Source organism: Pyrenophora tritici-repentis, chromosome 4, assembly GCF_003171515.1.
Source record: "Pyrenophora tritici-repentis strain M4 chromosome 4, whole genome shotgun sequence".
Taxonomy (NCBI): Eukaryota; Fungi; Ascomycota; class Dothideomycetes; order Pleosporales; family Pleosporaceae; genus Pyrenophora; species Pyrenophora tritici-repentis.
Window position 1 is genome coordinate 1,346,459 of NC_089393.1, and position 24,107 is coordinate 1,370,565.

The 24,107-nt window shown below is 52.2% G+C and overlaps 8 protein-coding genes across 8 annotated transcripts; 3 read left to right on the forward strand and 5 right to left on the reverse strand.

The window, feature by feature from the left end:
- Window positions 1-24: 24 nt before the first annotated feature.
- On the reverse strand, window positions 25-2,650 carry PtrM4_092920 (RNA12 multi-domain protein; the record flags this gene model as incomplete). The annotated part of the gene is made up of 3 exons (XM_001934286.2): window positions 25-1,597; window positions 1,652-2,524; window positions 2,586-2,650. 3 exons carry the CDS (start codon window positions 2,648-2,650, stop codon window positions 25-27), a joined length of 2,511 nt encoding a protein of 836 aa, XP_001934321.1.
- Window positions 2,651-3,315: 665 nt separating this feature from the next.
- Window positions 3,316-10,075, reverse strand: PtrM4_092930 (GltB, Glutamate synthase domain 2; the record flags this gene model as incomplete). Its single annotated transcript, XM_066107018.1, has 5 exons — window positions 3,316-4,651; window positions 4,707-6,212; window positions 6,266-9,623; window positions 9,794-9,834; window positions 9,888-10,075. The coding sequence occupies 5 exons, from the start codon at window positions 10,073-10,075 to the stop codon at window positions 3,316-3,318; spliced, it is 6,429 nt and encodes a 2,142-aa protein (XP_065962686.1).
- A 3,464-nt stretch (window positions 10,076-13,539) lies between these two features.
- Window positions 13,540-13,790, reverse strand: PtrM4_092940 (uncharacterized protein; the record flags this gene model as incomplete). The annotated part of the gene is made up of 2 exons (XM_001934283.2): window positions 13,540-13,581; window positions 13,644-13,790. The coding sequence occupies 2 exons, from the start codon at window positions 13,788-13,790 to the stop codon at window positions 13,540-13,542; spliced, it is 189 nt and encodes a 62-aa protein (XP_001934318.2).
- Window positions 13,791-14,236: 446 nt separating this feature from the next.
- PtrM4_092950 (PurH, AICAR transformylase/IMP cyclohydrolase PurH (only IMP cyclohydrolase domain in Aful)) lies at window positions 14,237-16,183 on the reverse strand (the record flags this gene model as incomplete). The annotated part of the gene is made up of 4 exons (XM_066107019.1): window positions 14,237-14,676; window positions 14,724-15,102; window positions 15,153-16,111; window positions 16,165-16,183. 4 exons carry the CDS (start codon window positions 16,181-16,183, stop codon window positions 14,237-14,239), a joined length of 1,797 nt encoding a protein of 598 aa, XP_065962687.1.
- Window positions 16,184-16,791: 608 nt separating this feature from the next.
- Window positions 16,792-18,264, forward strand: PtrM4_092960 (nudix family hydrolase; the record flags this gene model as incomplete). The annotated part of the gene is made up of 2 exons (XM_001934281.2): window positions 16,792-17,303; window positions 17,409-18,264. 2 exons carry the CDS (start codon window positions 16,792-16,794, stop codon window positions 18,262-18,264), a joined length of 1,368 nt encoding a protein of 455 aa, XP_001934316.1.
- A 1,216-nt stretch (window positions 18,265-19,480) lies between these two features.
- PtrM4_092970 (uncharacterized protein) lies at window positions 19,481-19,666 on the forward strand (the record flags this gene model as incomplete). The annotated part of the gene is made up of 1 exon (XM_001934280.2): window positions 19,481-19,666. The coding sequence occupies one exon, from the start codon at window positions 19,481-19,483 to the stop codon at window positions 19,664-19,666; it is 186 nt and encodes a 61-aa protein (XP_001934315.2).
- Window positions 19,667-19,989: 323 nt separating this feature from the next.
- Window positions 19,990-21,843, forward strand: PtrM4_092980 (uncharacterized protein; the record flags this gene model as incomplete). The annotated part of the gene is made up of 1 exon (XM_066107020.1): window positions 19,990-21,843. One exon carries the CDS (start codon window positions 19,990-19,992, stop codon window positions 21,841-21,843), a length of 1,854 nt encoding a protein of 617 aa, XP_065962688.1.
- Window positions 21,844-22,150: 307 nt separating this feature from the next.
- On the reverse strand, window positions 22,151-24,007 carry PtrM4_092990 (Membrane-bound metallopeptidase; the record flags this gene model as incomplete). Its single annotated transcript, XM_066107021.1, has 3 exons — window positions 22,151-22,702; window positions 22,724-23,174; window positions 23,232-24,007. The coding sequence occupies 3 exons, from the start codon at window positions 24,005-24,007 to the stop codon at window positions 22,151-22,153; spliced, it is 1,779 nt and encodes a 592-aa protein (XP_065962689.1).
- Window positions 24,008-24,107: the final 100 nt, after the last annotated feature.

Here is a 24,107-nt window from a genome sequence, read left to right on the forward strand (position 1 = left end):
TGCTGTATCAAGCGTCCAACACTACTAGTACTCCTTACCAAGCACCTTCTTCAGCCCCTTCATCTCCATCTCATACCTCTCCACCTTTGCCTGACTAGTCATCAACTTGGTCAACAAGTAGTTGACCCGCCCTGCAGTCTGTGCAGGCTGATTCCTCAACTTGCTCAACAGCAGCAGCTCCGTCTCGCACTTGTCGATTGTCGCATTTTCAATCTTGGTTAGATGCGTGAAAATCGCCAGATCCAAACGGCTCTTTAGTACTTTGTCTTCTGTCAGACGCTTGAACGCGGGGTGATACACGGGTTTTCCGGGCTTGATGACCGAGGGCCTGCCATTTGCACCGGAAACAATGGAGATAAGTTCAGCTTGTTCGAGAGCGCGGAGAACAGATTCACCGCCGGTTTTGAGAATGTCGTCGATGAGAACTTCGTTGTAGCGTAGTGATTCTCTCTGCGCCAGCTCTTTGATAAGGAACCAGGCTTGTTCTGCGTTCCAGCTTCGGTTACCGCCCTCATCTTCAGCGCCAAAAATGTACATTTTCAAAATCTCAGATGCTGACTGGTCAATGATTTCGTGCACCGCTTTGGTTGGAGTCTCGCCACTCTTGATGCGACGTGACAGAAACTCAAGGTCAGTGAGTCGGCCACCCAGAAGATCAATACAGGTATCCAGTTCGCCGAGATCGCCACGGTGTTCAGATGGGACTTTCTTAGGTGAGCCGTCTTTTGGTGCTGGATCATCCTCGACATCAGCATCCAAGTGGTTTATTACATAGCGCTTGGCTACTTCAGGACTGCAATCTGACAACGAGATTTGACGGAACATGCGATCGGGCATTGCTTTGGACAGTGACTTGTTGAATGCGACATCGTTGGTCAAGAAGATGACGTGAGCGATATTCGTAGTTGTGAGGCGTGCAGCCCATTCAGCAAGCTTGTCGTAGACGATACCGCCCTCCTGGCTCTTATGCAAGAAATTGTCAATCACGACGATTGGCCTTCGTTCTGGGTGAGCTTCGAGCCATTCGTCATCGCCAAGATAAGCGTCTTTGTCGTGCTTGTGTCGGTTATCCAGAGCTATTTGTCTCAGAGCCAGGGTTGTAGTGTTCCAGATTTTGCTAAGTTGTGAGTCGAGTGTCTCCGAAAAGCCAGTCTTTACGCCTGTAGCACCCTGCGCTGCCATATCGATCATACCGCTGATACTGTTCATCCAGCTAAAGACGGGCCTATATCCTACTGACAGTGCTGCTGCATTGATTGTTGCGCTTTCGCCTCGGGCTTCCTGGATGGGCTTACAATCAATGATGAGCTTCAGTTTCTTGTCTTGTAGTGCTTGGTCAACCACCAGTTCGCGTTTGCCGGATCCCCGAGGACCTTGGACAATGATGAAGGTTTCGGCTGTCTCCATGAGCCAAGTTTGAATCTGTTCGATGCTTTCCTTTCGATCATCCCAAATGTAGTCCATGCCGTCGCCTTCGTTATGCTTGCGGCCTGCACTCATGATGTCGGTAGCATAGCCCTTGACCCATTGATACCACTTGTTGTCTTCAATGTGAAAGTTGCGAGTAATATGTGCCTTGACGAAGAATTGTCGAATGCTGGGTGGTTGTCAGCTGATGCGAAGTAACGCTACCAAGAAAAAGCAGACTCACGGGTCGAAAACGATAGCCACTGTGCCGGCAATGAGTGCAGCCACAATAGGGATGACAATACGCGGATGATTCAAGATCCAATCCCGAATATACCGAGGCTTAATCTTCTGCTCATACTTGAGTCTCAGAATTGTTCCTTTGGCGCTACCACCCTCAGCTTCAGAGACGAGATACCCATGCATGCAGTTACGAGCCATAATAGCTTTCCCGATACTAGTATAATCCAGATACGCGAACTTGGGAAGAACCTTGGAGTCCGGAGGCTGCATCACAATATCGCCCAGCTTGCCGTACGGCCTGAAGAACTGGAAAAGTTGCTCTTGACTCAGCTCCACGGCTTCCGAAGGAGGCGTACCAGGTTCACCAGAGACGAATTCAACGCGCAGACGTGAAGCAGGTAGACGCATCAAGTCCTCCACCCATGGCCGTCCTCTAACGATTTTCGCGCGCATCCTCTTCCATGGACTCCACCATGGCTTCACAGGCTCTTCCCTGAGATACTCTTGCAAGATCTTCTCAATCTCTGAAGTCGGTGCACTCCCATCATGCGTAAATTTGACAAAGGCGCCTCCTTCTCTCATCCGCGGAAGCACTTCGGTGGCCGTGATCGGCAGATTTCGTTTTGCACTCGCTCGCTCAATGACAGCTTTAGGATCGGTTCCAGATAAACTAGGACTGACAAGGCGATCGATAATCGCCGGCATTGGCAACCCCAGGACCTTACGTATTTGGATAGGAAAGACATTGTTGAAGAAGAAGATGCCTTCGTTGGGACCTGCGCTGATGTGACCAGTCTTATCCTCACCGGCTTGTAATCCAGTAACATATCGTCTTGGGATATTCCATGGTCCTCGTGAACCTAGATTAGATGGTCTGCATGTTTGTTAGTGTCTTGACGATGATCGCCGGCCGGGGATCGAGCGTGCACACCCACCTTGTCAGCGTCAGCCCATGTCCGGGACGTCGACCAGCATGATGCCAGCCCGCTCGCGGTAACATCTCTGCGATATTTGACTACCGGCGCATCTCGAGAATGCTACCGTGAGTAATCGAACGCTTGACTGAAGGGCAGATGTCGCACCCAACCTACCCACTAAGCGAATCGAACATGGAAGGCGGATGACGTCATCAGCTCATTTCTTGGCTTCGTGCGGCTATGAGCTGGCAAGTACAATGCTGCAATACCTCAATCGGGTCCTAGAAGATGACCACCCCGGGCGCATACATCATATTATTCTCCACGTTTTAGCTATGTGTCAGTTGAATGTAGATGCCCCGCAGAGGTAACATCAGACCTATACCATAACATACGATGACGCCTGGCGTATACATCACCCTCACACCATCACTTCGTGAAGCTGCAATTGTTAAATCGACAAAATTCATTCGCATATATATACAAATTGGATTCGAAAAACATGCAAGAAGTCATAGAGAAGAGAACATTGTACACTGCATGTGCCGCCCAGCTGACTCCGCATACTGAAAAGGTATCGTGCAGGTAAAAACGAGGGAAAAAATGCAGCATCAAAACACACGTTCGCAAAACGCCAATACCTCATGAACACCCCGAACCCAATTCTTTAATCATATCCCTCCTTTTTCATGTCATTCCATTCCCATCTTTAGATACCCCATCTATTCATTACATCCATAAAAGTCGTCTAAGCGGCAACAGTAACCAGCTGCTCCTTAAGGTCGCGGCTGGCCTTGGTCATAGCCTCGTAAGGTGGACGCTTGACGATACCACCAGTGACGGGAAGCGAAGTTCCGTACCCAGTGAGGAAAGTATCAACGTCACGAGCGCACTGGCGACCTTCGTTGATACCCCAGACGATCAGGGACTGACCGCGGCGGCAGTCACCGGCGGCGAAGACACCGGAAAGGTTGGTGTTGTAGTGACCCGGGGGAGTCTTGATGTTCTTGCGTCCGTCAAGCTCGATGACATCGCTCATGACACGCTGCTCAGGGCCCAAGAAACCCATAGAGAGCAAGACGAGGTCGGCAGGGAAGAATTGCTCGCTACCTTCAACGTGCTTCATGTCCCAGCCACCAGATGCGGACTTGGTCCACTCGACACGGACAGTGTTGATACCCTTAACCTTGCCACTACCGTCGTCGACGAAGTCCTTGGACATGACGCAGTACTCACGCGGGTCCTTGCCCATGTGGGTCTTGACTTCGTTGTGACCGTAGTCGGTGCGGAAGATACGGGGCCACTGAGGCCATGGGTTGTCGCGGGCGCGCTCTGGCGGAGGCTGGGGAAGAAGCTCAAAGTTGACGACCGACTTGGCTCCGTGGCGGACCGAGGTACCGATGCAGTCGTTACCAGTGTCACCACCTCCGATGACGATGACGTTCTTGTCCTTGGCCGAGATGTAGGCATCATCAGCCAAGTCGGAGTCGAGGAGTGACTTGGTGTTCTTGTGCAAGAACTGCATGGCGTAGTGGATACCCTCCAAGTTGCGGTTAGGGATGGGTAGATCACGGGCAACAGTGGCACCCGTAGCGAAGACAACCGCGTCATACTCGCTGCGCAGCTTCTCGAGATTGGTCTGTCCCTCTTCGCCAACAGTGACACCAGTCTTGAAGACGATACCTTCGGCAGCCATAAAGTCGACACGGCGCTGAACAACCTTCTTGTCGAGCTTCATGTTGGGGATGCCGTACATGAGAAGACCACCGACACGGTCAGCCCGCTCGAATACGGTAACGCTGTGACCAGCCTTGTTGAGCTGATCAGCGCAGGCAAGACCAGCAGGACCGGAACCGATGATGGCAACAGTCTTGCCGGAGCGAACCTGTGGTGGCGAAGGAATCATCCAACCCTTCTCAAAACCGCGGTCGATAATGGCACACTCAATCGACTTGATACCAACGGGGTCCTCGTTGATGCCGAGAACGCAGGCACCCTCGCAAGGAGCCGGGCAAACACGACCAGTAAATTCCGGAAAATTGTTGGTCATTAAAAGCCTATTGAGGGCGTCACGCCACTGGCCCCTAGACATGTCGTTAGCAATAGTTCACCCTGGGGAATACAGCAGGTGTTACGTACTGAAAGACCAATTCGTTCCACTTAGGGATGATGTTAGAAATAGGACATCCAGTGTCAGACTGGCAGAAGGGTACACCGCAGTCCATGCAGCGGGCAGTCTGGTACTTCAGCTCGTCCTCGTTGAGACGCTGAGACAGCTCGGCCCAATCACGAGTCCTAGTCTTGGGATTGCGGTACTTCTCAGAGCGGCGCTGGTACTTCATGAAACCGCGGGTCTTGTCTAGCACAAGTGCCTTCTTCTTCTCTGCCTTGGCGTCGGTGACACTCTCTTCGATGTCGAGAAGGTCGCTCTTCTTCTTATTCTTGGCCTCAGCCTCGGCTTCCTTGTTGCGGGACTCCTCGTGGACGTTGCGGACGGGGTTGCCGGCGAGGAGAGGAAGAGGGTACTCTGACTTCTTCTTTTCGGCAGCCTTGGCCTTCTCTTCGAGGAGTACACGCTTGTAGTCGACAGGCATGACCTTGACGAAGCGTGAGAGAGCACGAGTGAAGTCGAGGAGAATACGGGCGGCAAGCTCAGAGCCAGTGTAGTGGTGATGGTCCTCAATGAGGCCACGTACAAAGGCAATCTCCTCTGGCTCTTCGATACCGGATAGTTCAACCATTTCCTGGTTGACCTTCTGCTCAAAGTCCTTGTGGATGTCCAAGACATAGGCGATACCACCAGACATACCAGCAGCAAAGTTGCGTCCAGTCGAACCAAGAACAAGGACGCGACCGCCAGTCATGTACTCGCAACCGTGGTCACCAACACCTTCAACAACCGCCGTAGCACCGGAGTTGCGCACACAGAAGCGCTCGGCAGCGATACCACGGAAGAAGCAAGTTCCGCGAGTGGCACCGTACAAGCATACATTACCGATGAGAACGTTCTCCTCGGCGCGGTATACTGCGTTGCGGGGCGGGTAGATGATCAAGCGACCACCAGACAGACCCTTACCAACATAGTCGTTAGCGTCACCCTCAAGTTCAAGAGTGACACCAGGTGCCAAATAAGCACCGAAAGACTGGCCAGCGGATCCACGGATGTTCACGTGAATGGTATCCTGGGGCAGACCAGCCTCGCCGTAACGCTTGCTAATGTGGTAAGAGAGAGTTGCACCAAGAGCACGGTCGGTGTTGACCACATCGCACTCAATGCGTGCCGGTAGACCCTTCTCCAAAGCGAGCTCGGACTCGGCGACGAGCTTGTTGTCGAGACGAACATGGAGGCGGTGGTCCTGCTTGCGGACATTGAAGGTAGCAACACCGGGGCGGAGCGTGTGTGCTGGTGTCAGGATGAGGGACAGGTCGATGTTCTCAGTCTTGGCAGTGCGGAGATCATCACGGATGCGAAGAACCTCGCAATGGCCCACCATGTCGTTGATAGTACGGAAACCAAGCTTGGCCATGATTGCGCGAAGCTCGTTGGCGATGTAGTAGAAGAAGTTGATGACATGCTCGGGTGTACCGGCAAACTTCTTCCTGAGCTCAGGGTCCTGGGTGGCGATACCGACAGGGCAGGTGTTCCTAGGCATGTTAGTCTCTCGAAACTCGAACAAGGGACGGATACGGGGACGAACAGGTGGCATTTCCTCATCATGATACACCCCATAGCAATAAGAGGAGTGGTAGCAAAGCCCCACTCCTCAGCTCCAAGTAGACAGGCGATGGCTACATCCCGTCCAGTCCTAAGTTGACCATCAGTCTGGACAATGACACGACCACGAAGGTCGTTAAGAACAAGCGTCTGATGAGTCTCGGCGAGACCCAGCTCCCAGGGAAGACCGGCATACTTGATACCAGTCCATCGAGAGGCACCAGTACCACCATCGTGGCCGGAGATGAGAATGTGGTCAGCCTTGGCCTTAGCGACACCGGAAGCGACGATACCAACACCAGTCTCGGAGACGAGCTTGACGGAGACACGAGCACGGGGGTTAGAGCACTTGAGATCGTAGATGAGTTGCTTGAGATCTTCGATGGAGTAAATGTCGTGGTGGGGAGGGGGACTGATGAGACCAACACCAGGAGTGGAATGACGAGTCTTAGCAATGGAACCAGAGACCTTGTGGCCAGGAAGCTCACCGCCCTCACCAGGCTTAGCACCTTGAGCCATCTTGATCTGAAGCTCATCGGCGTCGGCAAGGTAGTTTGAAGTGACACCGAAACGTCCGGAAGCAATCTGCTTGATAGCCGACCGCATAGTATCACCGTTCTCCATGCGCAAGCTACGCTCGGGGTCTTCACCACCCTCTCCTGTGTTTGACTTTCCACCAAGACGGTTCATGGCGACGGCGAGAGTAGAGTGAGACTCCATGGAGATGGAACCGTAGGACATGGCACCGGTAACAAATCGGCGTACAATGTCCGTCCATGGCTCGACTTGGTCAATCGGGATAGGAGCGCGGTCGTCGAAGCTAAAGTCCAAAAGACCACGGAGAGTGCAGTCCTTGATGCGTTCATACTCGGCAATTGAGTATGCCTCGTACGACTTGTCATTCTTGGTGCGAACGGCATCTTGGATGTTAGCCATGGCCGTCGGGTCGTTGACGTGAGGCTCGCCTCCGTCACGCCAGTGGTACTCGCCAGTCTCGACAAGACCGGGAACCTCAACAATGGGTCGCGATGGGTAACCCTTCTCGTGGAGAGCGAAAGCGTCCGAAGCGATCAGTTCAAAGGTCATACCCTTGATACGCGACGCTGTTCCAGTGAAGCAGCGGTCGACAACGGAGTCATCAAGACCGAGGGCCTCGAAGATCTGAGCGCCCTTGTAGGACTGAAGGGTGGAAATACCCATCTTACTCATGACCTTCAAGATACCACCATCGCAGGAGTGCTTGTAGTTGTCAATGAGCTGATCGGCAGTGAGCTTCTTGCGGATCAGGCCCTCCCTGTGCATCTTCAAGATGCACTCAATGGCGAGGTACGGGCAGATGGCATCAGCACCGTATCCGACAAGCACACACATGTGGTGTACCTCCCGGGCCTCACCAGTCTCAACAACCAAAGCAGCGTTGGATCGCCACTTGTTGCGGACAAGGTGGTGGTGGACCATACCGGTAGCCAAGCAGGCAGAGACGGCAACACGGTCAGTAGAAGCAGCGCGGTCAGTCAGGACAAGGATGTTGTCGCCAGCCTGGATACCCTCGGTAGCAGCTTCGCAGATGCGGTCAAGTGCGGCCATGTACCCATCGATACCCTCGCTCTTGGGGAAAGTAATGTCGATGCTCTTGACGGTCCAGTCAGAGTAAAGCGTATGGGCGTTGTTCAAGGCCTTGAATTCTTCAAGAGTCAGAATAGGCGATGGCAGAAGCAGACGTCCACACTGTGACTCATCCATCTCTAGGAGGTTACCCTGGGGGCCAACGTAGGTCTCCAAAGACATGACAATCGCCTCACGAATGGGGTCGATAGGGGGGTTGGTGACCTGAGCGAAGAGCTGGCGGAAGTACTCGTAGAGTAGGCGAGGCTGAGTGGACAAGCATGCAAGAGGAGCATCGTTACCCATGGATCCCAACGCCTCCTTGGAGTCAGCAGCCATAGGTCCTAGAAGCAAACTGACTTGCTCAAGGGAGTAGCCAAATGCTCGCAGACGAGGGTCCTCGTGTAGCTTGGTCTCTGTGAGCGCGTATGAAAGGTCAATACCCTTGTCTCCCACAGACTTGACAATCTTGGGGAGAGTCAAAAGGTTCTTCTCGATCCATGCGCGGAAGTCGTTGCGCTCTGCAACAGTTTTCTTCAGCTCAGCGTCATCGACAATTCGACCAGCGACAGTGTCGACGAGCAACATCCTACCGGGCTGCAGACGACCCTTCTGTACGACTCGCTCGGGCTCAATGGAAATGGTACCGACTTCTGATGCGCAAACAATGCGATCATCGTCAGTAATGTAGTAACGACAGGGACGAAGACCGTTTCGGTCCAAGTTGGCACCGCAGTACCGTCCGTCTGAGAATGTGAAAAGTGCAGGGCCATCCCAAGGCTCCATCATGCAGGCGGCCCACTCGTAGAATGCCTGCTTAGCAGGGTCCATGGTGTGGTTGCCCTGCCATGCTTCCGGAACCATGAGCATAATTGCTTCTGGCAGAGAAAGTACGCCGTTGATGGTGAGCAGCTCAAGAACGTTGTCGAAAGCTGCAGAGTCGGAACCACCATCTTCGACAATGGGATAGAGAGAGTCAAGCTCCTCGCCAAAGAGGCTGGACTTCATGACACCCTCACGTGCTCGCATCCAGTTCTTGTTTCCTCGCAGAGTGTTAATTTCACCGTTGTGGGCAGCCCATCGCAGCGGCTGTGCGCGGTCCCAACTGGGGAATGTGTTGGTCGAGAAACGCGAGTGCACCAACGCAAAGTGACCCTCGTAGTCAACATTAAGCAGGTCGTGATAGTATTCGTAGACCTGAACGGGAGAAAGCTGACCCTTGTAGACAATGTTCTTGTTACTTAAGCTGCAAACGTAGAACCAGTTGTGCAGGCCAATAACGTGTGTAGCCCGCTTTCGCATGACATACAGCTGTCGCTCAAAGTAAGCGTTGTCGTACTTTTCCTGGAAGTCGGCCTTGGGCTCCCGGGCATCGCCATAGGCAGTCTTCAGGACAACAAACGGCTGGAGAATGATGGGCTCCCGCGATAAAGCGGCAGGTCCAAGAAGAGTCGAGTCGCGGGGAACCGTTCGCCATCCGAGCACTCTCAGATCGAGCTGGTCTGCAACTTCCTCAAACATGGTCTTGGTCTCATCCAAGATGGTGGCGTCCGGCTTGAAGAACAGGTTACCAGTGGCGTACTGACCAAGCATCGGCAGCTTGTAACCTTGTTCACGCTCGAACTCTTTGAGGAAGAATCGATGGGGGATGGAGGTCATTACACCTGCACCGTCACCATCTCGTGCGTCTGAGCCCACGGCTCCTCGATGGGTCATGTTGCAGAGCAACGACCGTGCTATATAATTGTTAGCGTTCTGTTCCTAGTTAAATTTATATGGCACTTGGGTGACATAAAATACTGGACAGTGTAGGTAAGCACCCAACAGACGTGTCTGGCGACTACAGTGGCTTTTTTACACTAGTATGTCCAATATGTTATGACACCCAGGTGTAGTTCACTCTTACCATCGGAGACAATCTTGTGGCTGGCCTTGCCCTTTATATGGCTGTACAATTGTCAGTCGTCGCGCCCATGCACAACTAGATTGTCACCACTCACGCCGCAAAACCGACACCGCAAGCATCCTTCTCCAGCTCCGGATCATAGAGACCCTGCTTCAAGGGCAGCGCACCTGCCCAGGACTTGTTCTCCGGGCCATCCTGATAAGCAAACACCGACGTTTGCTCCTCTTCGATCTGGGTATCCTGGGGCAATTTTGTATCTTCGGTAAACGAGACCCGACCCATTATATCGGCAAAAGGCCGAAACTCTGGGTTGGTTGGTGGTGGTGGTGGTATGGTGAGGGGTGCGGTATCGATATCGATGAGTGGCGGGGTCGCTCGACGCGTCGCTTCGGAGCTGCTGCTGCTCTGCTATGTATGTGAAGTCTGTGTCGCGAGAAAAACAAATCAGTCCTACGTTCTCAAGCCGATTTGTTATTGCTTAGGAGGTGGGGGTGGGAGAGTGGGAAAGATATTTGGTGCAAATGCGCCCAAGACAGTAGCTCAAAAGCAAAGCATGTGTGGGGAACTATTGCCGCGGAAAGGGGATTGGAGCCCTCAAGTCAAGAATTGGAGCTAGCGAAGGGATGGGCCAGATTTTTACCAGCTTCAGTTTGCCGGATATAGGTAATTGGTACCTATGACGCTCTTCAGACCCCAGCGGCGGCTGATAGCTGCTCTCCATGCACACAGGATAGACCGATAAGGTCGAGTAGCGAATGGGCTAACGCGGGGTGCCCACATAAAGCAGCAGTCCAGTAAGACGATGGCTAATGGTCGCGCAGGATGGGTGGTGGACAAGCACAATGTTTGGCCACAGGTGGGAGACGGAATGCAGAGGATGTACAGTACGTGTGGGAGGCAGACACTTACTTACAGTAGAGGGTTATGGAACAGGCCTTGACGTGGGCTCGCGGTGTTCCGGCAAGCAAATTGTAGCGATTGTGTTGAGGGTATGGAGAGTAAGAGAGGGTCGCGAGAGAGATCGGTGGGCGTGCTTATGAATAAGAAAGCCAGCGGAGGGCTCCTGGTGGGGTGGATATTTTCCCAATGCGCTAACAACTTGACTCCAACTTGGTCCAATTACCGGCTGGGAGCGCGTCGAGGGAGGCGTTCCTAAGTCCTGTCCTGTCGCCTTGGCTATCTCCGCCCGTTTGCCTGGAAACTGGCGGCCGGGTGAGAGAGAGCAGGCGTTTGTATCAAGTCGCGGGCAGCACAAAGTCAAGATGAGTTCACGAACAGCCTTTGTCTTGTAGTTCTGGTCGCAACAAGCAGCAACGTGCAGGCCCTCGGCGCATCCAGCCAAATACAAAGTATATACCAATCTTCTTGTGCGCCCGCACGCAGTCAGTCTGACCAATGCTCGTATACACATGCGCTCCAACGGTGCCCTCTGCGGCGTGTTGGCTATGGAAAATTGGCGTTACCCCACGGTTTTTCTGCCACTCCATGACAATAACCAGGGTGTGGATTGGACAGAAGCCAGCGACCGCCCTGCAGTGGTTCAGGCCGTGGGCCCAATCCTGGTCTCCGAAGGTCGGTTTGACATGTGCATGACCACAGACCAGGCCTTGCAGTTGCTTCCGCTCCTCGACGCTCCACCTGCTAGATTGCCGCTGCAAGCCCACGCCGCATCATCTGAATAACGGCCAGGTTCATTGGCCCGGCGGCCTCGTCTCGGCAGTACCCGACTTCTTTGTCGTAATTCGAGCGCGTCATACGGTCTTATCGCCGCTTGAGCGCGTCTCCGGGCGGCACTTTCGCGCCACGCATTTCATCGTATCAACGCTCGTTGGACGGGAGACTGGATTTAAACCCCCGCCTTTCGCAGCCGAGTGTCGATGAAATTCTGTATGTGCACGCTCGACGACATCATTGCCCGCTATCGTATCCAGACTTGGGCGACTCTGAGCGAAGCCGCCACGAAAAACTCACCATCTTCGGAACAGACCGGAACACGCCTGCCTAAGCTGACGGGAACACGTCAATAGCGGAAGACGAGTCACGAGAACGTGTGCCGTACCCCAAGTGCATCTTTGGAACTACAACCTGGCAGGCCGATGTCGCCTCCAAGGATTCTCTGCGTGTACCGGTAGATAATTTCCCTGCGGATATTCCAGGCCGCAAACGCCTCCTATCTTGAGCTAGCGCCAATTCCGTACCAACACCTTCGTTGTACCTAATGCAATTCCATTTTGGGTCACCCAAACTCAAGAGTGGGAGCGCAACGAGCATTTCCCGGACGAAAATCTACCTGAGTCATCTCATCTCCAGGCTGCATCGCCCACGGGGCTCTGAGCTGGCACGGCTTACTCGAGGAAAGATCGACTTGGGACGACTTGCCCCCGTGACTCCATGTGTGTGACCCCTTGTTACTTTCTGAGCTGACTCTTTGGCGTCTCGTATCGATAGTACTGGAGTGTAGCTCGGCTCGTAACCGACCACGGGGTCTACCTGGAGTATCGACTGAGCCAACACCAATCGTCTCCAGTAGCTCTCGGCCTTCGGTGTAATCCAGTAGGACCAGTCCCAAAGTATTCCAGTATGACTAAAAGTAATAATACACCTACGTAGTCTTGTGCTCTGACCAGTCTACATGTGTTCTTACTGCAAGAGGCCAGAATGGTCACCATTGCTGCACGCCAATATGGCTAGTTCTACAGGAACTTCCCTGCGTCTCGACGTCTTTGAAAGGCTATGCGCCAAAAAGTTCAAGCCGAACAAATGTCAAGTTTACCCGCCAATTCTGTATGTCTCTCACGTTCTCTTGTTTGCCAATTTACATACGAATACCTCTTCATCAATGCAACTTTGAGAAAGAGGCCTCATTCCACATGTATGCGTCTTCCACGAGAACAGCGACATTGCTCTCCACTCCTTGCCATGCTAGCTGTTAGATTCATGGTGTGATTATCACGTAATGAGAATGAATCATGGCAGTCTCGCTGCCGTGATGTATGCGCGGCCGTGTTCCCATGTCTAAAGGTACTGAGACTAGACTAGTCATATACTGGCCATACCACACCACTCGACAGAGAAGATCATTACGAGACATCTATCCCAAGCGAACCCTACAGCAATGCGTCAAAATGCCTTGCATCAAAATCATGTGTGCATGCACCGTCATGTGGTTCGCCCAAAAATTCAACTGATCGGCGACTTATGCTCATTGTTGTTTATTCATCATATACGTCCACGCGAGTTATCCAATCCAGAGTCCCTGTCACGCTCATCGCGCGCAAAGTAAATGGTCTCGCCACATACACAGACACCCCTCATCCAGCCGTCGAGCAAAGCGCGCCCCAGACTCCAATGTTGAGAGCCCTTTCCCCGCTAAACCCAATGCCTTTTGTATATCTTATAACCCCGCCAGAAGAACGATTCCGAAAGTTTGTAGTCGCGCCGAACAAGTCTAGCGAGCTCAGTTAGCAGGCGTGCCCAAAAGCGGTGTGAGGGGCTCGAAAAAGCAATAACATACCCAAAGACGAAGAGGTTTGTGTTTTGCCCAACTTTTTACTCCTTCATCTGGTCATCGGGATCGACAAAGTCCTCATCGTCGTCGTCGTCGTCATCGTCGCCGAGCTCCTCGTTGGCCTTCTTGAAGTCGATGGTCTTGCCGCGTGTGCGGCCGGGTACAATGTTGTCCGTCTCAATCTCCTCCATGTTGTCCTCATCGGGCTCCTCAGCTATTCTTCTGTTAACCGTTGTGTTCAATCGCACGGGTTTAGCAAGGGTAGCTTACGTTCGCCAGCCTGTACGCCATCATGTTAGCTTTTTGCGCCTTGACTTGTAGCGGTGAGCGCGTGGAACGTACCTGGTCCTCAACACCGGACTCGTCGCTGGAGTCATCATCCATGGATTCTTCAATTGTCTCGCCCTCCTGAGCTTTGCCCTTGCCCTTGACGTCGGCGGGGTTCTGGACGCCCTCCATCTGCTGGTTGTTCTCAGGTTGAGCGGACATGTTAGAGACGTTGATCGTATGTATGTCGGTTTCGTGAGTCGTGATACGTGGTCGTAGGGGATACGGATGCAATTGCGTGCCTGAGGGATTGTTGTTTGTGGTAGCGGTGTAGAGCAAGACGTCGAGGTGAAGCGCCCTGCATCTATTCCTTCCTTTGCGGCTTGCTACTAAGGCCAAAAGAGGTATAGCTCCATCGTCTCCTGGACGACGCCTGCCATTTCCAGCAAACAGCAAACAGTAGCGCGATTGGCTCCCCACCCTGCCAATTGCGTGGTCACAGCGTCTCAGTAAACGAATATCGCGGACAGAGACATGAAATGCCAACGACCATATTCTTGGCATGTAGAAAAACCATTTTGGAGGTATCTTTTTTCTACCTATGAGAACCCCAGTCATTCAAGTCATCTCGCATGCAAAATCGTTATCATGCGCCCCTGAGCCTTCACCTAGTGGTGGAACAACCGGATGTGCTGCTCAACAAAGGTGATTCCTAACTTCTCACTTGTCTCGAACACTGCGCCATCGTTCTGGCTTCCGGTCGGCGCGGCAATGTATTTGGCACCACTCCGGTGTGCCCTGAAGACATTGTCAATGAAGGGGAAGAAGGCATCAGAGCTGACAGCAACGCTCTCCATCTTCGAGAGCCACTCCTTGCGCTCATCCGCGGTGAACGGCTGAGGCACCTGACCCTCCTCGAAATGAGCCTCAAAGTCGTCACGCTCGATGCCTGATTCGGGTACGAGACCAGAGCATAGGAGATCGATAGCGTTGGATTTTGAGGGCCGCTTAGTGCCCTTCTTGAACTGAAGGTTCAGCGTCTTGGGGTGGAAACGCATCCACCAGTTGTCAGCCTTGTCACCAGCGAGCCGAGTGCAGTGAATGCGCGCTATCTTAGTTAGTAATAATAATTTTTTGCGCGTCTGAGACACTTACATTGTTGACCAGCACCAAGACCGATAATCTGGCCATTTAGCGCATAGCAGACACTGTTTGACTGGGTGTATTTGAGTGCGATAGTGGCCACGGTCAAGTCGCGCTGGGCTGACTCTGGTAGGGCGCCAGAGTTCTTAGGGACGATGACGGTGTTGAATGTGTCCGAGGGGACAATCTTGGCATCGTTGCGGTGTTGCTTCAGCGTGATGCCGAACACTGTCCTGGTCTCATCTGGGCTTGGGACGTATTCAGGGTCCATCTGGAGGACTAGGTACTTTCCACCCTTCTTCTTCTTGAGAATCTCCAAGGCTTCCGCGCTGTATCCGGGGGCGATGACACCGTCGGAGACCTCACGGCTAATGATCTTTGCGGTAGGAACCTAATCACCGTCAGAATTGAGGCGCATCGCTATGAGTGTTTATTACTTACATCAACCTCGGCAGACAGAGCGATCATGTCGCCGAAACTGGACATCCTGTCGGCACCACGGGCCCTCGCATATGCTTGCGCAAGTCCCGAGGTCTCGATGCCCTCAATGTCGTCGACCATGTAGACCTTGCGCTCCACATCGCTTAGTGGGACACCGATGGCAGCGCCAGCGGGCGAAACGTGCTTGAAGCTGGCAGCAGCTGGGTAGTTCAGTGCCTTGGTCAGCTCCTGGACAAGAGGCCACGCGTTGAGCGCGTCTAGCAAGTTGATGTATCCTGGCGCGCCACAGAGTACCTTGAAAGGCAACGACTTCTCCGGCATTGAAACTGTCGCGGGCTTCTGGTGGGGGTTTGCGCCATATCGGAGAGTGAGGAACTGGTCGCCATCGCCCGCATACTTCTTCCTGAAGAACTCGGAGATTGCGGTGTCGTATGAGGAGGTTTGCTCGAAGGCCTTGAGAGCATAGCGCTGCCTGCTGTTTTCAGAGACGTCGCCATCTTTCTTGAGCTCCGTTAGGAGGTCATGGTAGTCGTTGGGGTCGCTGATGATGGTCACGCGTGCGTGGTTCTTTGCAGCGGCCCTCAGCAGGGTGACGCCTCCAATGTCAATTTCCTCTACGGCCTCTTCGATTGTGACGTTGATGCGCGCGACCGTCTCGGAAAAGGGGTATAGGTTACATACGACAAAGTCAATCTTGTCAATGCTATTTGCGGAGAGGTCGGAATCGTCGGAATCGAGGTTGCGCGCGAGGATACCTCCGTGCACAGCAGGGTGGAGCGTCTTGACACGCCCACCCAGCATCTCAGGCGCCTTGGTGATGGCAGAGACATCTTCGACCGGGAAATTGGCCTGACGAATCATCTTCGCCGTACCACCAGAGGCAAGCAGGCGGACACCACATTCATGAAGTCCCTTGGCCAGGTCAAGAAGACCGGTTTTGTCGTAGACGGAAAGGATGGCTGTCGCATACTATCAGCACTGTTTTTTATGCAGTATAAAGCCTTGCTCTCACCTGTCTTTTGGCCTGCCATATTGAGCGACTTTACTGATTGCCCAGGAATCAATTGGGAGAAAACAAAGACTTGAAGGGCAAGTCTGGGGTACAATGCAACGGCGCACGACACCCTGTGGAGATTTTTTTAGCGTCGCGGGGCTCATGTCTGACCTCATTTCGCTGCCCCTCCATGGTGCCTGCCCCGATTGGTCAAAGCTTCTCCGCTCCGCAGCCGCAAGAGCAAACTTTGTCAATTGACTTTTCTGTATGCACGCACGTAGCTCACTCATGTCGTGAGAGATGATGCGTCTGTGTGCTCAGATATATATGTAATCTGCATGGCTCACCGCTGTTCCAGCTTGTTGACGCATTGCTAGGCTTACCGGCCAATCGCCATCGAAATGTCGTCGCTTGCGCCTCGGCTCTCCGTCTTCAGTCTGGCATTGCGGACAGTACCCCTTTAGACGTGCCATTCCCTAGAATATAGACTGTATCGCAGAACCGGTGGTTTTGGTTCCCCTGCATCACTCAACTCTGGTAGCACCCGAACAAGTCACCTTCCCGCGTCGACTTGTTGTAGGCCTCCCGACCGCACCGTCCTCAATCACAGGTTGCGCGGATAATCCACCTATGACCACCACGATAATGACAGAACATAATAGCACCGAGAGCCTTATCAGTCATTTCCAATCCGTCTTACTTGAGCTCAACGCGAACCCGTACCCAGATGTCGCGTGTCCACCAGACCTACCCAAACGCGCCTCCGTAGCCCTCATCTTACGCATACAACCGAACTACTCGCATTGGCCCAACGAATCTGATAGCCCTCTACCAAAACGACGTAGGCGATCTTCGGCAGCGAAGCCAACCGATGAATTCGACTTTGAGTCTTCGTTGGCCGCCTTCTTCGAGCAGGACTGGGTGAAGCATGGCGACCCAGAGCTACTCTTCATAAAGAGAGCGACAAGGATTGGCGACAAATGGAATGGGCACGTTGCATTGCCGGGTGGAAAGCGGGATCCCGAGGATGAGGATGACCAGGTGACTGCTGCGAGAGAGGCGCTGGAGGAGGTCGGTATTGACCTAAGCCCGGAGAATGCCATCGCTGTAGGCAATCTACCCCAGCGCATCGTCACAACCAGCTGGGGAAAAGTACCGTGCGTCTCACATCCAATGATCATTATGGAATAGGCTGGATACATGCCATAAATGTCTTCGCATGCTTCCAAGCTATACAAACCATCCGAGCTAATTGCTAACAGACTTATGGTGTTGTGCCCATACATCTACCTCCTGACTTGCCCTGCCTACCCCCAGCAACGTCTCCAACCTACCGAAGTAGCGTCCTCGCACTGGGTCCCCATTCGTGCCCTCCTATCTCCCACACTACGCACCCACGAATATGCTGACGTCTCGGCGCGTCTTGCAAAGTCCGAATTGGGCATCAAGCGCTGGTTCCTGCAGGCGATGCTGAGTAAGATGATGTTTGCTGCTATACAACTGGTTCCGGCAAACTCGACATATTGCGCCAACATTCCAGACTTCATACCCTTGGACGAGGCACCACGGGGCGTATTGGCTAATATCAGAGATGCATTGGGTGGACCTGAAACAAGGTCCAGAGACAGGAAACCTCCGCTATTGCTTTGGGGCTTGACACTGGGTGTTGTGAGCGACTTGCTGGAGCATATCCCACCTCACAATGCGCTGGAACTTTGGACGTACCCAACCTTTACGAACTGGGATGTCAGATTCATCATGTGGGCCATGTCCTATCGATTCCGCAAGCAGAAGTCACTTGAAATGAGCACAGCAGGGTCAAGCGTTTCGCCCACTTCTTACCAAGACTTTCCAGGGGTAGGAAGCGAAGCACTGGGTTCTTTGGAAGAGGAAAAGCCAGGCGAAGTCGGCATAGCGGGGTTGGGTGTAGGCAGGGGTTGGGGTCAGACAGGAAGGAGTAAGATGATGGCTAGGGGAGCCGCTGTTAACTCGATGCTACAGGGTTATTACCCTTATGTCAGGAAGGCGGTAGCTACAGCGCTCGTTGGTAGGATAGGTGTTGTAGCATTGGTAGCCTTCTTCGCTTGGCGCAAGCTGAAGTCTGATGGACCCCTTTGATCTCATTCCTCTAGCAGATTGTAGTAAACGAAGCATGTAGGGGACAACTTCCTTCTTAAACGGTTCGCTCCGAAATACATCGTTATGTTCTCACCTTGAAAGTTACTTTGAATCGTGATACCATAATAGGTATTGCCCACACCATGGCACTGATCGTTTTCATTTGTGTTGTCGTTCCCGTGCTTATTCTCTGCGTACTCTCAGAAACATTACTTCTCAGAGCCTGGTATCAGAACATCTGATAGAACACTGCAATAGAGTCTAGGAAACGACCTTGTCTGAACCAATCCACCCAGACATACATTGTTACACCGCGTAAGACACACCGAGATGTCTACCTCACATCGCCGAATGTCTCAGACATCGAAGTACCCAACATTGTATATATCTCCACAACTGTCACGTACCTTGGAAATATCATACCAAAAAGATACAAATATCTTCTCGAAACATCACACAGACTGTTCAAACAACCCACACATCGGCAATCCTCAATACAACCACAATGTCCTACCACCCAGACTCAACAACCCGCGACATCTTCATCAGAGAACATATCCCGAGACGAAAAGGTTACCAAGGCATCTGTTCCATCTGCCAGCAGCTCTATTCCCGCCGTCACAAACTTGTTCAGATCTCTGGGCATCCGCAATGCCATTGTTTGTTTGGCAAAAACTGTCTATTGAAGTGGTTGGGGTCAGGTATTGCGGCGAGCAACACATGTCCGGACTGCAAGGCTGTGCTATACAATGCTAATGGCGATGAAGTGAATGTTGAAGAGGGGGAGTCAGGCAGTGAGGATGGCAGCGAGGACGAATTAACTATACCTGCTCGCGGACGGCCTAAGGGTAACCTAGTAAGGCAATTATATCGCCGTCGCAGTCATGCGCCGTCGCCGTCGCCATCTCGCGGCCCAGCTTCTTCAGCTAACGCAACACCATCTCACACATACAACCTCCGTCCCCGCCCCATTCTTCCCCCTCCATCCTCATCAACCCCATCCCCTCTACTACAAACCCACCTTAACCACACCCTCCGCTCATCCCCCTCCACCACCACCCTCCCAGCTTTCCTCCACACCCTCGCCTACGATCTCACAATCACTACCCTCGTAGACGACCTCTGGACCGGAACCTGGGACCTCGTCGCCGAGAGCCGCGAACTAACCCCCGACAACGCAACTAGATCACGCAGCACCACTCGCGCGCAACTCATCATGCTTGTTTTGGATGTTTGGCCGTTTGGGGAAGAGGTGTGGCCGGCGGTGCTGGAGCGTCTTGTGGTGAGGGCGAGGAAGATGATGCAGAAGCATCGGAATGGAGAGGATGGAGGGTTTGATGCGGAGGCTGAGTTGAGGGCGGAGAGGGAGGATGTGAGGTTGGCGGTGGGGTATGGTGTTTAGGTGCTGAGAAGGAGGGGAGCACGGTGGTCAGGACGTTGGTAGTGTGAGTTTGTTAAGTTGTTAGATTTGTCAATGCTATTTGTTTATTAAGTTTGTTAATTTGTTGTTTCATAAATTTTTTAAGTCTATTAATTTGTGAATTGATCACCGTCGAGGGTGTGGTGGAGCGGTTTAGATTCGTGGCAGGAGCAATGAACATCTTTTGTATTTCGTTCTGTAGATCGCATGCACTACAGTGCACGGTCACCAGATGATCACCAACGCCAGTTGAGCACCCCCACCACCACCACAACACAACTTCAACGCGTCATAACTCAACCAATATGGATCCGATTCAAGAAGCGATTGCAGAAATCGAATCACGCGAACCAGGAGATGAATTCTCGTACCAAGCAATTGCTAAAAAGTATGGTGTAGGACGTATGACGCTGATGAGACGGCACAAGGGCGAAACCGAGGCCTATGGCGTGCGCCAGCTCTCCCTCCATCCACAACACGAAACCGAGCTTGTAAAGTACATACAGACACTTACTGAACGACGTTTGCCACCTACGAGGTTAATGATACAACGCTTTGCTTCATCTTTGGCTGGAAAAGCGGTTTCAGAAACCTGGGTTTCCCGGTTCCTCCGCCGGCATCCCAACCATCTCATCTCTGCCTACAGCAAGGGGATGAGCAAACAACGGTGCAAAGCCGATTCAGGAGCCAGGTACAGCTTGTATTTCAAGCTTCTCCTTGATAAGATTGAGGAGTACAACATCTCGCCCACCCATATATTCAATATGGATGAGAAGGGGTTTCAACTTGGAAGGATTGGCAGAACAAAGCGTATCTTCTCCAAGGCACTCTACGATCAAAAGGGGGTACGCCAAGCACTTGAGGATGGCTCAACTGAGTGGATAACAGTGCTGGCTTGTATCTGTTCAGATGGCTCAGTTCTGAGTCCTTCACTCATCTTCAAGGGAGCCAATGGAGCTGTTCAATCAAGCTGGGTTGATGCTATACAAGTAGGGGAGCACTCGGTCTTTACTACGTCGTCTCCCTCTGGCTGGAGCAACAACGATATTGGGTTAGCTTGGCTCAAAGAGGTGTTTGAGAGAGAAACCAGACGGCATGCTTCAACTGGGTATCGATTACTACTCCTTGACGGCCATGGATCCCATGTTACTATGGACTTTATCAATTACTGCAACGACCACAAGATCCTATTAGCTGTATACCCACCTCACGCTACCCATACGCTTCAACCGCTTGACGTTGTGATGTTTAAACCTCTCGCGAACGCTTACTCAACTGAGTTGGCTGAATACCTTCAAGACAGCCAAGGGTTACTTAATATATCTAAAGGAGACTTCTTCCCGCTCTTCTGGAGGGCTTGGAGTAAGACTTTCAAACCTCTACTCATCAAGAGGTCCTTTGAAGCAACTGGTATACACCCACCCAACCCAGAGGTTGTACTCAAAAAGTTTGCCAAGGAGGCATCAGATTCAGAAGAGAGCTCAACCTCTGTACTCTCCGGGGAGGATTGGCTCAAGCTCAAGTCAATTGTACGCCGTGAGGTGAGGGATCAGAGCAACAAGGACGTCAAGAAGCTTCAACGAAGTTTGCACCACATTGCAGCTCAAAATACACTCCTCCGCGGCGAGGTCAGAGGTCTCAGAAACTCCCTAGCCATCAAGAAGAGACGGGATAACAAGTCCTACACCCTACAGCTTGATAACCATCCTGAGTATCATGGGGGAGCTATTTTGTGGTCACCCAAGCGTGTACAACAAGCTCGGGATGATCAGGTATCACGACAACAACAAGCCGAACAACTACAGCTTCAAAAAGCCGAGATAGCTGAGATGAAGGAGAAAGCTCGCCTCTGCAAGCTTCAACTACAGAAGGAGAAGCGTGTTGAGCGTGAGAGACTCCGGGAGGAGCGGAGGAAGGTAGCTGCTGCAAAACTGGCTGAGAAACAACACCAGAAGCCCCTCAACAACGCCAGAAAAGTTATACAATTGCCCCAAAAGGGTAAGCGCAAAGCTTCACAACCTCATAAACCAGCTACAAAGCGTCAAAAGCGTGTTGGGGTTGCTCCAGCTGTGGTAGGAGTCGCAAGCGTTGCACCAGCTACCCCAGCGCGTAGTCGCCGTTCACGACCAATCCAGCCCACAAAAAAATTATTTGACTAGCGCAAGACTTTCCCAGGCCTGTATATAGTATTAATTATTATTTACGCAATTTTATCACGACTAGTGGGGGCTCTACAAGTCCATCTTTTTGAGTATATTGAGTTGTTGGGGTGCTCAACTGGCGTTGGTGATCATCTGGTGACCGTGCACTGTAACGTGCACGGACAGCTCATGCCCGGAGACACCTCGTGCCCCGCCGAACACCATATCCACCACTTCAAAAGTGAGGCTATTGAGCCACGTACAATAGCTATTATCATGAGATTCTGTAGAGGGGCTGTAATTAGATGCTTGCAATCAACTTGTACTATCTATATTTTTGTGGGAGGTTGACGTTGCGGCCACGTGATGTGACTTTAGCTGGAGTAGCAGATAGCTCATCTCCAGCTTGAACACCAGCGTGAGCAGCGCCAGCGCGTTTTTGACGCTTGTTACTTGGTGAGAGTACTCGTGAGGCTTTACGCTTGCGTTGTTGAGCTTGTTGGATAGATTTTTTCTGGTGTTGAGCTTCAACTTTGCGCGCGCGTTCAGCTGCTTTCTCAGCTCGCTCAACCTCCCTTATCTCTTTGAGCCTCTGCCTCTCCACACGCTTCTCCTCGAGTTCAACTTGACGCTGCAGTCGAGCCTCCTCGCGCTGCTTCTTGGCCCGTGCTTTTTGGAGTTTCTCCTCCGTCTCATCTCGCTCCCGTACTGCTTCTCTAACTCGAGCCTCACGCAACTTGCGAGGAGACCAGAAGACAGCGCTACCGTGATATTCCTGGCGCTGTTGAAGGTCAAGAGCTTTGCCCTTCTTCCTGTGCTTCTTTTTGTGTTGAAGAGCCTCCTTTAAGCCCTCATTCTTATGCTTTAAAAGCTCATTCTAAACAGAGAGATGGTGGACGCTTGAACGCAGCTTTCTTGCCTCATACTGATGGCTATCAGTGACAGCAGCTCGAACTAATCGATCTATCTTTCTCCAATCATGATCAGAGAGCCCTAATGATGAGCTTCTCTCAGCCTCTGGCGTGCTAGCAAATCTACGGAGGATAACGTTGGCATCTATCGGCCAGATCCCAGTAGCTTCGAAGGCCTTCAATATGAGGCTCTCCGTGAAGGAGGATATCCAGGCGCTCCAGAAGAGTGGGAAGAAGTCTCCTTTCTTAATTGGAGCGAGACCTTGAGCCTTATAGAGATGGTTGGTGAGCTCGTTAGAGTAAGCTTGAGAGAGAGTCTTGAACAGCACTAAGTCAAGCGGCTGGAGCGTATGAGTCGAATAGGGGGGAAGGATTATAAGGAGGATCCTGTGGCGATCACAGTAGTCGATAAACTCTATCGTGACATGAGATCCATGGCTATCAAGGATGAGCAATCGTCATCTCCCTGATCGCTGCTTTGTATAGCGATCAAACACCTGCTCTAGCCAAGCTAGACCTATGTTATCGTTTGACCAGCCTGTTGGAGATGATGAGACAAAGACCTCATGTTCTCCTGCCTTGATATCCTCTACCCAACTTAATCGTATAGCTCCTTTTTTAGCTGCGTAGATAAGGCTTGGGGGCAGCGAGCTCCCATCGGCGCAGCAACAGGCCAGGAGTGTCAGAAACTCGCGTGATCCATCCTGGAGAGATGCTCGAACCTCCTTCTTCTCCCATTGACGCCTGCTGAATATTCTCTTGCTTCTGCCTATCAAGCCAATCAAGAAGCCCTTCTCATCCATATTGTATATATCTCGAGCCTCAAGGTGATATTCAGTGATCTTTCGATGCAGTAGCTCGAAGTAGAGACGGTATTTTGACTCAGAATCAGCCAGGTGGCGAACACGATCCATGGCGGTGGTCCACTTTGAGATTATATGGATCTGGTGTCTGGTGATGAAGCGAGAAACCCATCGATCGCTCAGCTGCCGATGGGCTATTTCAGATGAGAAATTCCTAATCATCTCTCTCGTAGGAGGAAGGCCTCTCTCTTTAAGCTTTGTGATATATCGTATAAGCTCTAGCTCTTGTTGTTGGTCGAGAGCTTGTTGATTTAAGTATCCATCCTCCCGAGACGCTGTCACGCCTCTCCACCTTCGCCCCAGCGTTGAGCGGTTAACCTGGTATTTCTCAGCAACTTCCCTCAACGTAAAGTGTTCTCCTGGATCACGCGATTTCAAATCTTCAATTGCATCGTCGATAGGTGCCATGGCTGTAGCGTTATAGTCTGTTGAAGTTGTGGTGTTGAGACGCGGCTTGGTGTTCGGCGGGGCACGAGGTGTCTCCGGGCATGAGCTGTCCGTGCACGTT